General features: G+C 40.9%; 1 protein-coding gene across 1 annotated transcript; it reads left to right on the top strand.

Annotated features, from left to right (window-relative positions):
* Positions 1–664: 664 nt before the first annotated feature.
* On the top strand, positions 665–4,792 carry LOC116702888 (piggyBac transposable element-derived protein 4). The gene is made up of 2 exons (XM_032537415.1): positions 665–1,584; positions 1,810–4,792. The coding sequence occupies exons 1-2, from the start codon at positions 1,442–1,444 to the stop codon at positions 3,566–3,568; spliced, it is 1,902 nt and encodes a 633-aa protein (XP_032393306.1). The 5' UTR covers positions 665–1,441; the 3' UTR covers positions 3,569–4,792.
* Positions 4,793–12,949: the final 8,157 nt, after the last annotated feature.

Below are 12,949 nucleotides of genomic sequence, written 5' to 3'. Positions count from 1 at the left end.
GAGACTACTCCTACTACTAGTAGCACCAGCCTCATGACACCAGACGCTCACCACATATCAGCTCGGTAGAGAGGGGAGAGAACTGTTTTTAGTGGGGTGTGTGGGGGGGGAATTGGAACATCCAGAGAAAACCCACATAGACACGGCGAGAACATATATCATCCCTTCTTGTCCACGGTGTGAACCATTCGGCCGATTGTGTTGTTTATTAGCATTCATTTTTTATTGGTGAAATAATGTGACAAACAGTATATCCAGTATATACATATCTTTATTTTGGATTCACATTAGCTGTTAACAATGTAGCAGCTACTCTTCCTGGGGTCCAAAGAAAAAGAACATGAAACATGAAAGAATAATAAGATAGAAGTAATGGACAGATACAGGCATTAAGCTAAATCCAGACAGAGCTGATGATTAATTTTATCTGTGTATCCCTCAAAGAGGGAGGAGAGTCAGGGGGATTCTAAGTCTTAGTCGGTTCTAAGGGGGGCACTGAAATATAAAGCCTGGACCCCTGCCTGGACCCCCTTCTGGCTCCCCTGACGAGACTAGCTACAGTGATGATAAATGGTATTGTAGCGACCCTGCAGGACTAATATGGGAGAGACTCTTGGGGTGTTCATTGGGGGAAGAGGTTGCCCTAATTCAGCTGATTGGTCAGGTTCAGAAAGGGGAGGGAGGAAGGAGGATAGGCGGGAAGAAACAGGAAGAAGAGGGAAGTGTTTACAGGGGGAGAGAAAGCTAACTAGCTAGTCAGGGCCGGCAGTCTTTTTGTTGTTTAGGGCACTCTTCCAACCCTGTTATTAGCCTGTGTTCTAGGGTAATAAAGCCCGGTCCACCCGGTTACGCTTTAGCCACCGTCGCCTCGTCATTCAGCTAGCTAGGCAGCCGTGCGGCGGAGCCGTGAGCGCTACAGTATCAGAGGGATTTAACGGAACCGTCCATGCTCGAACACCGTGGGCGGTAACCGAGAGGATTGTGCACGAGCAAAAACAGCACCACGGATTCATATTTTAATCATTTAATAACCATAAAAGGTAGAAAACGATTTAACGAAAGCTAACGAGTTAGCGGTCACGGGGATCTCTTTGGTGTCGTTCTAGCCAGTACGGGGGGTTTTCTATCCAGCCTGGAACTTGTGCCATTTTTCGGAGTTATTGAGCAATAAATCCATACTCTTACATCCAAGATTCATCCACTTTATGTTCATAATTTGTCAGTTTTTCGACCGTTTTTTCCGCTAGCTTGATGCTAATCGCCATTTTAGATATCCCATGATGCACTGGGCCTTTGTTATGGTGCTACAACCAATGACAGGCTGGTCCGTCGTCCATGTGGGTGTTCTTCTTTGCGCATGAAACGCAGCTCATAAATAGGGGGGAGAGCGAGACGAGGAGACAAAGCAGTTTTGAGAAGATACGGAGAAACACTGAGAAAAATGGCATCTCAGCAAACTATGGACGTAAATGAGGCATTGGCCTTATTTTTTTTTGCTATGGAGGATGAAGCAGATTCGGGAGAAGAAAGTTTTTTGACTGATGAAGAACTGGCTTACCAGGATGGTCTAGACCCCGCTGAGGAGTAAGTAGCATTTATTTATTTACAGTAAGTACAAAAACTAGGGCTTTCAATAGTCACAACTTTTACCTGCAGGGGGGGGGGGTAGGGCTTTCAACACTTAACACCTTTTAGCTGTGGGGGTTGGGGTACAGTAGCAATCTCAGCCATTGTTGTCTTATGTGTGAGAAATAAAATACAAAAACACTCATTGGTCTTATGTATATGATCTAATAATTTGTTTTACAGTGGTGATTATGAAGAAGACACCACCCCACCAGCCCAGGCAAGACAAGAAACCCCCCATTCTTCAGAAGAGGAGGGCCCTCCCACTTCTCCTGAAGCATCCCAGCAGCTCCTAGGAAGGGGTCATAGACTGAGAGGGCGAACCAGATCTGGCAGCTTGAGGGGTCGACAAAGACGCAGTCCTGAATCCAGATCCAGATCTAGATCCCCACAGCCAGCAGACCAAACCCTATCATGGAACGATGAGAGTCAGCCAGACATCCCTCCAGTGCCCAAAAGGTTTCTCCCAGCAAGAAAGCCAGGACATCAGCTCGACCCCACATCCACATACACACCACTGGACATTTTCAAACTTTTCTTCAGTGACACTGTTGCGATCACTTTGTGTAACAACACAAACACAAATGCTGAAAAAAACATTTCCCGTGGCAGCAAATATTCGTGGAAACCCTTCTCTGTTGAAGAATTTTTCAAATTTTTAGGACTCACTTTCTATTTTGCGCTGGTGAGACTCACAAATATCCGGGACTACTGGAGGAAAAACACAATTTTCAGCCAACAGTTTCCAGCCACAGTGATGTCACGTGACAGGTATCAGGTCATTTCGTGGAACATTCACATGAGTGACCCTCATGAAGATGTCCACAATGACAAAAAGAAAGGGACACCCGCTTATGACCGGCTGTTTGGCGTGAAGCCCCTTTTAGATGACCTCAGACAGGCATGCAAGGCATTTTACCACCCACGGCAGAACCTTTCTGTGGACGAGAGGATGTCAACAAAGGCCCACACCGGCATGACACAATACATGAAGGCGAAGCCCACCAAGTGGGGCTTCAAACTTTTTGTACTGGCAGACAGCAGCATTGGGTACACTGTGGACTTTGCCGTATACTCAGGGAAGTCTGTGTTTGCTTCTGGTGTAGGACTGGCATACGACTCTGTAATGTCCCTCATAGACAAAACACACCTAGGCAGTGGCTACAATCTGTATGTAGACAACTTTTATACAAGTCCAAAGTTATTCAAAGATCTCCACAGTATGCACTTTGGAGCATGCGGCACCTACAGGGACCACAGGAGAGGATGCCCGCGCACGACCAAAAATGCCATGACGAAAAAGGATCCGAGGGGCACCATCAGGTGGATCCGTGACGGCCCTCTGATTTTTGTCAAGTGGATGGACACTCGGGAAGTCTCTGTCTGCTCCACAATTCATTCTGCATACTCTGGTGAGACAGTTCAGAGAAGACTAAAAGCTGAGGATGGAAGCTGGAGCGCCTACTCTATTCCATGCCCGACCCCTGTCGCTGAGTACAACAGGAATATGGGAGGTGTTGATCTGTCTGATCAACTCATTCAGTATTACTCAGTTCACCACAAAACAATGAAATGGTACAGGACATTGTTTTTTCATTTTTTGGACATTGCCGCGACCAACAGTTACTTGCTCCACAAGGAGCTTTGTTTAGAGAAGCAGCAACAGCCCATGACCCACAGGGCTTTTCTGGAGGAGCTGACAGCCCAGCTCTGTGGTGTCACCGTTGACGTCCCCCCCACTCAGGAACAGAGTGACCATATACCTGTGCCAACATCTGACCAAATTGAAGCAAGCAAGAAGGCCTCATATGGTCGAAAGCCATGTGTACACTGCAGAAAGACAAAGCAGATCAGACGGGACACCCCCTGGAAATGCAAGGCATGTGATGTGGCCCTCTGTGTTATACCAGACAGGAACTGTTTTGAGGATTGGCATCAATAAATGGCATGAGGGCAAAAACGCCTCCTAAAAAAACGCCTCCTAATGTAAATAGTTTTAGTTCTATAGCAGTTATAGTGTTCATTTCTCTGCTCCAAGGCTCCAAAGACAGGAGCCAACTGTTTTACAGAAGAAAAATGCTTAGCTTTTATATTTTTGTGTGTGACTTCAATAAATCTCTCAAAAAGGATTACATTTCTGTTTTATTTTTTCATTTGTATTTATGGTCCCATAAGATTTTTACTTTCAGGTGACATCAATGAAACGCAAATATTCTGACAGTCAAATTTGTATTGGAAAAAAAAGATGTTTGTAAATTGACTGTGCACAACAGGGTTGATGTTTTACAAGCTTTTTTATAAAAAATAAAACCAGACGGCCCAGAAGTGGTCAAAAATCTTTTAGGTCTCAGAAGGATAAGCTATGCCCGGAAACATCTGGTCTGATTCAGTTTCCGGGCTATTTGCTGTGCTTTTCCTGGGTGAGTGTAAGAAGGATAAATCTATCCACATTTAAGAAGCTATGTGTTGTCGGAAAGTTGGTAGGGGTACAGATTCACATATCTAACCCCTGTGAAAATGCACCACATGAAAATACTGAACAGCCCTTTATGCACTTTCCGCCCAATTAATACACAAGGCACATATCTTCACATGATCTGGGAGTACTCTCCCATAACAATATTGCATCCCAACCCTTGTTTAACGTTACTGTGCCTGTTACGGTCAATAGCTAAGTTCCCATCCACTTGTCAATCGAATTATCTGAAGTTTGGTAAAAAAAAACTCATGCGAATAAATCTGGCTTTAAAGCGAATAAAAACCTGTGTGTAATGGTGTCACATGCGGTTTTGCGATCAAATTGGCACATCAAACTGATTTTAGAGATTAAAAGGTGTTTCCATTCATTTTCGCACTGAATTGCACAACATTCAAGCAACCTTTTGCAAACAATGTTTTTCTAGACAAAATGGACTGCGCCGTCTACCAACAAATGATCAATATTGCACAAGTGGTAATAGTGCTTATGTGCCAGCTGATTGCGACACATCAAGCTATGATAAGACAACAACGATGCTATCAACACATCGCTCTGATGATGCAGATGCAATTTGCCTTTTATTGTCCCTCTGGCACTGCTGCGAGACAACTCATTTTTGAGACATGTCTCGCTGTTTGAGGGCTTTCCATTTACTCCGCAGGACATCCCCGTCTCGTCCTAACCTTTCTTGACCATTTCCTTCGTGAGTTCCTGATAAATTAAATTCAGAAAGTCTCTCGTCTCCTCGTTCGTCCACTTCCGTCTGTCTTTGTTGACATACACCATGTGTGCAAACAGAGAGGAAATACTGGGCGGAATTAACTAAATAATAATAATAAAACTCTAAAACATGTCATCACTGGGTGCTAGATGAGACTTTTAGACGCCACAATACTGCACTAAGGGCAACCTGCACAATTGGTTCATTTACATTTTAGCATACATTTAGCATATTATTTAAGCAGCACATTTTGTTTTCCCTTCCTGTATATATTTAAATATTTGTTCTTATATTTTATTCCTATTATTATTATTATTATTATTATTTCATGTATACTGTATGTATGTATATTTATCCTAGTATCTCATTTATATTTATATTCTGTGTTGTGTGACTTATGTACGAGTGCTGCTGTGACACCGTAATTTCCGATTTTTTTGGGATCAATAAATATCTATCTATCTATAACTTCTTCTTCTTTGTTTTGTGGTGGGTTGCAACCATGAAATGACCTAAAACTTAATCGCAATTAATTATTTATTCGGCAAATGACGTTTGCACCAGCGTTTATCGCATAAACCGCATACTGATCAAGAGAAAATCCGATGAGGCCAAACGTATTTCTTTTGAGTCGATATTCATGAAATTCCATCAAATTTTACTGCTTCCATAAGGCATTTTTTATTTGATATCACTTAATTTGGATAAAAACGTGTGGATGAAAGATGTACAGCAAAAGACCGAGCACAACATTTCAGACCGTCCTCACCTGTGTTAACAACAATGTAATGATTTTTCACTATAAAGTTGCTGACAGCTGCTGCTGTTTCAATCCTGTCATCTCTCTCACAGGATCAATGAGAGTAGATTCTACCCAACCTAAAAAAAAAAAACATGTTTCTAACAGTTGCGTGACCAGTGTAAAGGGTAAATAAATAAAAAAGATAACTATTGGAGATGTATTTTAAAGATGGAGACAGCTTTGAGTCCAAAAAGGACGCAGCATTTACTCTTCAACAGATAAGGGTTAGCTTCAGGCTAATTTATCACGGCTACAAGGGACAGGCATTTTATGTCATTTCAACATTTGTGTACTCACACTGACTTATATAGACCCTTAGCACGTGATGTCACGCTCGACATGGGCAAACTATCAACACCATGATGGACGGCGGAGGAGCGATGCTGTTGCATAAACCTTATGTACAATAGACGGACGGCAAGCTAAACGTGTACGTGTTCCAATAATGTTCTCACATACACAATCTGGAGAGTAATCCTCACCAACACAAACGTGCATGAACTGCCTTTCTGTTTTAAATAACTGATAAATAACAAAAGTATTCTCATCAGCTAACTGCCGTGCTAACCAGCTGTTCCTGCTAACATGTCAATCCGATGATGACCCCCACATAGCTAACGATCATCGGTTATTCACTGACCTAACTAGCTGGCTACACATCCCAAAAAGAAAGCAGTTCCTTTAACTTGACACACAAACAAAAATATCGGTTAAATTAAAGATGACATGGCATTGAAACTAGCTTCGAAAAGGTTAAAAGAAAAAGGAGTTAAATGCCCTAGCCGACCAGCTAGCTGCAGCTAGCTTTGGACTGCTCCCTAGCTGCCGCGCAACGTGTTGTAATATCCACCGGTTAAATCTACAGCAAATATAATCACAGATACGAAGATGGCTAGATGTTACAATGATGTGTGGTTACTACTGATCATGTACACTATGATTTACTGCATTTCCCAGAGCTGGGATGCGTCCAGGCATCCATTTGAAAGGTGCATTGGCACCCCCAGTGAACAACGGTATGTGGGTAGCCAAGACTGACCATGTCCTCTGAAAAACATGGGCTAGGTTATTCTTAGCAAACGGTGCCATTTGTGTCCAGATGATATAATCAAGAGTAAGTTGTGAAAAAATGGGTTGAAACATAATTTTTCAAGCTTTATTACTAAATGAAAACCTTTTCCACTACATAAAACAAGGTTTATAGTACATAAGATACGGGGATTTAATAGAGGGTAGGTTGTTGATCAGTGTCTGGCATGTATTTTTTTTAACCATAATTTATATAATTAATAAAAAAAAAGTAGTTTAAACAGAATACATGTGTTTGTCAGGAAATGGCGCCATTATCTGCAAAAGGAAAGCAGAGACGTTACAGGGCACGTCCAGATGCTGACAGGAACACCTCAGGAAAGAGAGGGAGAGGTGGAGAAGGGACAGAGAGAAAGAAAGGCAATAGAAAGTGTCCTCAGTAAAAGAGAAACCCAAGCACAGAGAGAAAAATGGTAAGAAAAGAATGCAATCCATGTTCACTCCTCCAGGAAGTCCAGACAGTCCTTCAAAACCAGGGCCTTCAAGGTTAGATGAACGTTGCATCAAGTCCTTAGTACCTCTCCAGGGGCAATTAAACACCAGGATATCACATGCCTTTGTCAGGCAGACAGAAGCATACTGGATTGTGCATGCAATGGGCTGAAAGAGGTGAGCATGGTAGGAGAGACAACCCCACATTGCCATGAAGAACCATCTCGACCTGAGGTCATAACCAGGGAACACATTGGGCAGTGGTGCATCGTGAATTATTATGGCGATGCCTATCCAGGAGTTATTATTGAGATTGATGAAGATGTAAAAGGAAAATGCATGCACAAGAACGGCACAAATAAGTTCCGCTGGCCGATTCTACGAGACAACATTAGCTGGTATGGAGAGGATCAGATTGTGTGGTTCATGAAAGAGCCACAACCTTTGAATAAGAGGTCTATGCAACTGGAGAAGACTGTGTGGAATTTTGTTGACAAACACCTTGGTTGCTGGTCGGCTTAGCTTTGCTATGAAATCAAAAAAATGTTATTGGTATTTCTTTAAAGTGTAATACATTTCATGATTGAAGGTGGGGTGACGGTAAGGTAAATTAGTTGCTTTTCAAATATATTGTCCAGGGGTTTCATGACCACCCATTTGTTCTTTTAAATATTGTCCACCCCGTTACCAACATTGTTAGCTGTGTTTTTTTTTTTTTTTATAATCGTGAAATAAAATAAATACATGTTTTTTTTCAACTTTGTGGTTACTTGCAGGACATGAACTGGCAAAATCAAATATCTTAAACATTTGACCAAATTCCATAGAGTTTCCTATTTTCTTCTAAAACAATTCTGTGGACATTTCCATCTAGTCTTAAAACAGAGCATGTATTTTATATACAGTGTGTTTATTAAAACCTTCTTAAAATATATTTGCAGGGGCAAGGTGAGGGACGCTTGAGCTCTTAGAAAATGTTTATATAAAAACTGTCTATTTAAAACATTCATTAATAGAGATAACAATGTCCAGTAACGCGGGGGGACACGTGCAACAAATCTGATTAATATTCTGATGTCATAACATCCTGAGCTGACCCAACATATTTTTCTCATTGTTGAACATGTCCTTCATCAGATGAAATTATAAAATGAATGAAAATATATATATATTTTTTTAGGCTAGGTTACCACCCTCAAATGGCACCATTTGCTAAGAATTACCCGGCTACGTGTTATATTCATTTTTACTTGTTAATACAAAATAAACTCTAGATTGATGTCTTGTTTTTGCCATTGTGACGTACCTCCCCCTGCCATTAGCGCAGCATTACATACATCAGGGGTCTTCAACGTTTTCCAGGCCAAGGACCCCCAAACTGATGGCGAGATGGAGCGGGGACCCCCTAATTATATATATTGTATATCAAACTGGTCCTATAGTGCCATGTGTGCATTGATGAATGAAAGACATCTTCTGCCTCCATTTATCTGTTTACTACAGTGTGTTGAATTCATGTTAATGTATATTTAAAGACATTTCAATTAGTGGAAAAAATTGCGGAGGGGGGGGACCCCATGCAGTACCTCCGCGGACCTCCTAGGGGTCGCGGACCCCCTGTTGAAGACCCCTGACATACATGATACTCAAAGATTTGAGATCAGCACCAGTGTATGAAGATATCCAATTTACCACATAGTGGTAGAGATTGTGTGGACTAAAGTCGGGCCGACTGAAAACGGAGGGAGGAAGAAGTTAAAGGGTGGTATCCAATCCTGCTATCTCCAACTTCTCCAAATACCGCTCTTTGTGAGCACCTACCAGGTGCCTTACCTACCGATAACGGCACAACAACTTGATGTTAGATGAAGCTATAAAGAAGGAAATAGTATTAATATTAAAGTTTACTTAGTGTTATTTATTTTAAACTGATTGAAACTAATGTCACTTTCCGGCCGTCTACTACACTGTTTAGCTTGTGCTTCCGGTTATTCTGCCGTCCGTCATGGCGTCATGCTAACGTGTTTGCAACGGGTCTATATCTAGAGAACCCAAGATGGTTATTTGCAAAAACAATTGAGAGACAGCCAATAAAGTGATCCCAACAGTGGCCGGAGCTGACAACGGTGAGTTTTTGATATATATGTATATATGTTTATAACTTTATCTCCTCCCAGGTAGATAAAATCTTACCAAACAACGGTGTATTTTTTTTTATACAGTGCACACAGACCAGCTACCTCAAGCAGCTCCCCTTGCGTGCCACGTGCATGACGGCGTCAACGTTGCACTTGCTCAGAGGCTATTGTTACGTTAGTAGTTGCATGTTGCTGGTGGTCTTGCAATGTACTAACTGTACTAATAAACCCATAGAAACAACGTGGTCACGCTGCTGTGAAAGTTCCCCAAATTTCATTTATCCGTCTGATTGTTATCCCTCTCTGCAGCAACGGAGATAGCTAGCTAGCTAACCGGTGCTGACTCAGAGCTAATCGTTGCTAGCCGAGCCTTCAGTCCTCTGTGGCTGTATCCTATATGTCATGGGTTTGTCCCTGTGTTGTGTTTCTGATTTAGTTGGCTTCATGTTTTCTGTTGGTTTTCATGGACTTCTTGTTCTATTTTGAAACCACACTTTGTCTTTATTTAGTTGTCTTCCTGCCTTTGTTTGTTTCCCGCCGTTTTTGATGACCTGTCTCAGCCACAATGTTATTCATCTGTGTCTAGTTGTCTTCCCCTTCCCCGTGTATACAGTGGGGTTTGAATGTTTGGGCACCCCAGGTAAATAATATTTGTATTAATGTGCATAAAGAAGCCAAGAAAAGATGGAAAAATCTCTAAAAGGCATCAAATGACAGATTAGACATTTGTATTATGTCACAAAAAGTTAGATTTTATTTCCATCATTTACACTTTAAAAATAACAGAAAACCAAAAAAATGGCATTGTTATTGTTTGTAATTTTCCGTCTTTTATACGACTGTTGTCATCTCCATCTTTGTCATGCTGTTTAAACCCTAGAGATCTGTATTTGATCTTGTTGGGGATGATGGGTTTCACACTGTGCTTCTGTTCTTTTCTCGAAATTGCTAGAGTCTCCTGAATTCTTTTTTTGAATTTATAATTTTTCAAAATTCTTCCTGACCCTAGAGCTGCAATTGTAATTGTCTAGATTTCCTGTGTTTGGTAGAGGCGTACTTTTTGCGGATGTTGTCCACTAGGGAATGGTGGAAAACTAATGTTTTGTGCACTTCTCTAGTCACAGGAAACCTTCCTAACAGGCGATGGGTTTTTGATCTGGGTGACTGACTTTTTCTGTAGTCTTGATAATCTTTTCTGTATTTGTTGGTGTCTTTTCTTAATCTTCCTGTGTAACTTTGACTCCCTTCTCTTGACTTTCCTCCTTCCAGCCCTTCTGTCTGAAATGATACACAAAGCATTACTTTACTTATCACGTGTTCTTCATGTATGCTCATTGAACAGAATAAGGATGACAAGATGTTACTCTCGTCTTTTCCCCATGATTTCATAATCAAATCTATTAACCCATTTTTTGTTAGTGTTGTTCACTAAATCTCTACCTTGACACCTGAGGCTGTGGATTGACATCAGGACTCTTGAGGGAGAGAAACCTGGTTCTCTACCACGTGCCCTCTCTCTGGATTGGGATTTGGCTCTTTTTAATATGTTCTTTTCCTTCTCTTCTCTCTCTCTCACTTAAATCTTTTAATGCCTTCACCTTTCCTCGCGTTTTGTCCTCGTGCCACGTCTCTTCGTGTTTCTGTAAATCTGCAGCCCTTCTCCCAGGATCAGCATCACGTCGAGCCCTGTACTGGCGCGGCTTCTCAGCAGCAGATAACCTCATTTCCCTAAAAAAACCAAATCACTCTTTTATGTAGTAACACTGCATGTAATGACGTAATAGTGTTGAGATTGGTTAAATTAATCCTCTCTAAAAGTATTATGTGAATTACAGGTTTTTAAGTACGTACTATGTAATTACTTTGTAAGAACACTTGTATTTTATCAAGTCATTTCTGTGTAATAATAGTAATGAATGGTTTTAATCAACAACACTCAATATTTGCACAAGCTATGACAAAAAACCCTGCCTTTATTGTAAACCGTGTTGATCCTTGTCAACCGTGTCACACTTGACATTTCTTCCATTTTAGGCCTTTTTGCTAGCTGTAGCTTTAGCTAGCTCACAGCACATAGACTTGATCAACTCATGTTTTTATAAATTTTCTCTACCTTTTTTTTTTTAAATACAACATCTAAAATAAGTACACAAAAGTATGGTGATGACACGATTGACGAGCTTATAATCTACTCTATGTGCAGACAGTATTATTTATTAAATATTCAAGAGGAACAGTAGAAACTTACCAAACTATTTAAAATGTCCCAGGCAAAGCCTTAAGTAATCAATTTTATTAAACATGATGATATTGAAAAGAATATACCGTGAAACCGCCAGAATAAAAAATACTGTGATACAAAGTTTTGGTCATACCGCCCGGCACTAAGCTTAGGAAGTGTGTCTATCCGTCGGGTGGAAAAGACAACAAGGTTGTTGCGTTTAAAATTAGCGATTACTACCGTAATTCTAAGCTGAAAAAGTGTGCCTGTCTGTTGGGTACAGAGCTCCGTGTGAGCACGGGCTTCTATGTCAATATAGCCAGAATCTAACGTTAGCTACTCCCAGTGTTGCCAGCTCCTCATTTAAGGAAAGTTGCTATTGGCTGTCCTAAAAGTTGCTAGAAGTTGCTAAATGACGCCATCGCCTAATAAGCATAATTAACCATCTACATCATTTTTTTTTTTTTCCCCATAAACAAATCGTTGGGGGAAAAGAATATCCATGCATATTTACAAATGTTCATGTTCAAAAAAGAAACACCTGAGCATAAAAAAAAAATCTAAAAGCTATTCAAAAATATATAAGTCAAAATCAAAATTCTAGGAAAAAAACAACAACATTTAGAGCTGCACACACGGGGAGATATGGACCGACTGCACGTGACGGATGCTGCATGTAGGAGAGGAATAACGTTATGGGAGAGACAAAAAGTGAGCAAAAACCATAGGCTGTGTGTGTGTGTGTGTGTGTGTGTGTGTGTGTGTGTGTGTGTGTGTGTGTGTGTGTGTGTGTGTGTGTGTGTATACAATACAGGCCAAAAGTTTGGACACACCTTCTCAATCAATACGTTTTCGTTATTTTCATGACTATTTACATTGTAAATTATCACTGAAGGTATCATAACTTTGAATGAACACATGTGGAATTATGTACTTAACAAAAAAGTTTGAAATATGTAAAACATGTCTTATATTCTGGTTTCTTAAAAGTTGCCACCCTTTGATTTTTGATGGTGCTGCAAACCCTTGGTGTTCTTTCAATGAGCTTCATGAGTCACCTGAAATGGTTTTCATTTCACAGGTGGGCCTGGTCAGGGTTAATTAGCAGAATGTCTTGCCTTATTAATGGGGTTGGGACCATCAGTTGTGTTGTGCAGAACTCAGGTTGATACACAGCCGACAGCCCTATTGGACAACTAGTAGAATTCATATTATGGCAAGAACTAATCAGCTAAGTAAAGAGAAACGAGTGGCCATCATTACTTAACGGTCACTTGGTCCGGAAAATTGCAAAAACTTTGAATGTGTCCCCAAGTACAGTCCCAAAAACCATCAAGCGCTACAATGAAACTGGCTCACATGAGGACCCCCCCAGGAAAGAAAGACCGTGGCTGTGTCTCAAATCGCGCACTTCTGTACTAAATACTAACTATTTGAGTAC

This window comes from Etheostoma spectabile, chromosome 15 (genome assembly GCF_008692095.1).
Source record: "Etheostoma spectabile isolate EspeVRDwgs_2016 chromosome 15, UIUC_Espe_1.0, whole genome shotgun sequence".
In the NCBI taxonomy this organism is placed as follows: domain Eukaryota; kingdom Metazoa; phylum Chordata; class Actinopteri; order Perciformes; family Percidae; genus Etheostoma; species Etheostoma spectabile.
Note: the sequence above shows the minus strand (reverse complement) of the source record. Positions and strands in the feature narration are given on the sequence as shown.

Excerpts from the sequence above, each read along its gene's own strand:
- LOC116702888 (XM_032537415.1), top strand. The coding sequence starts at position 1,442 with ATGGCATCTCAGCAAACTATGGACGTAAATGAGGCATTGGCCTTATTT. Across the intron at positions 1,585-1,809 it reads GGTCTAGACCCCGCTGAGGA|TGGTGATTATGAAGAAGACA; the intron begins GTAAGTAGCATT and ends TTTGTTTTACAG.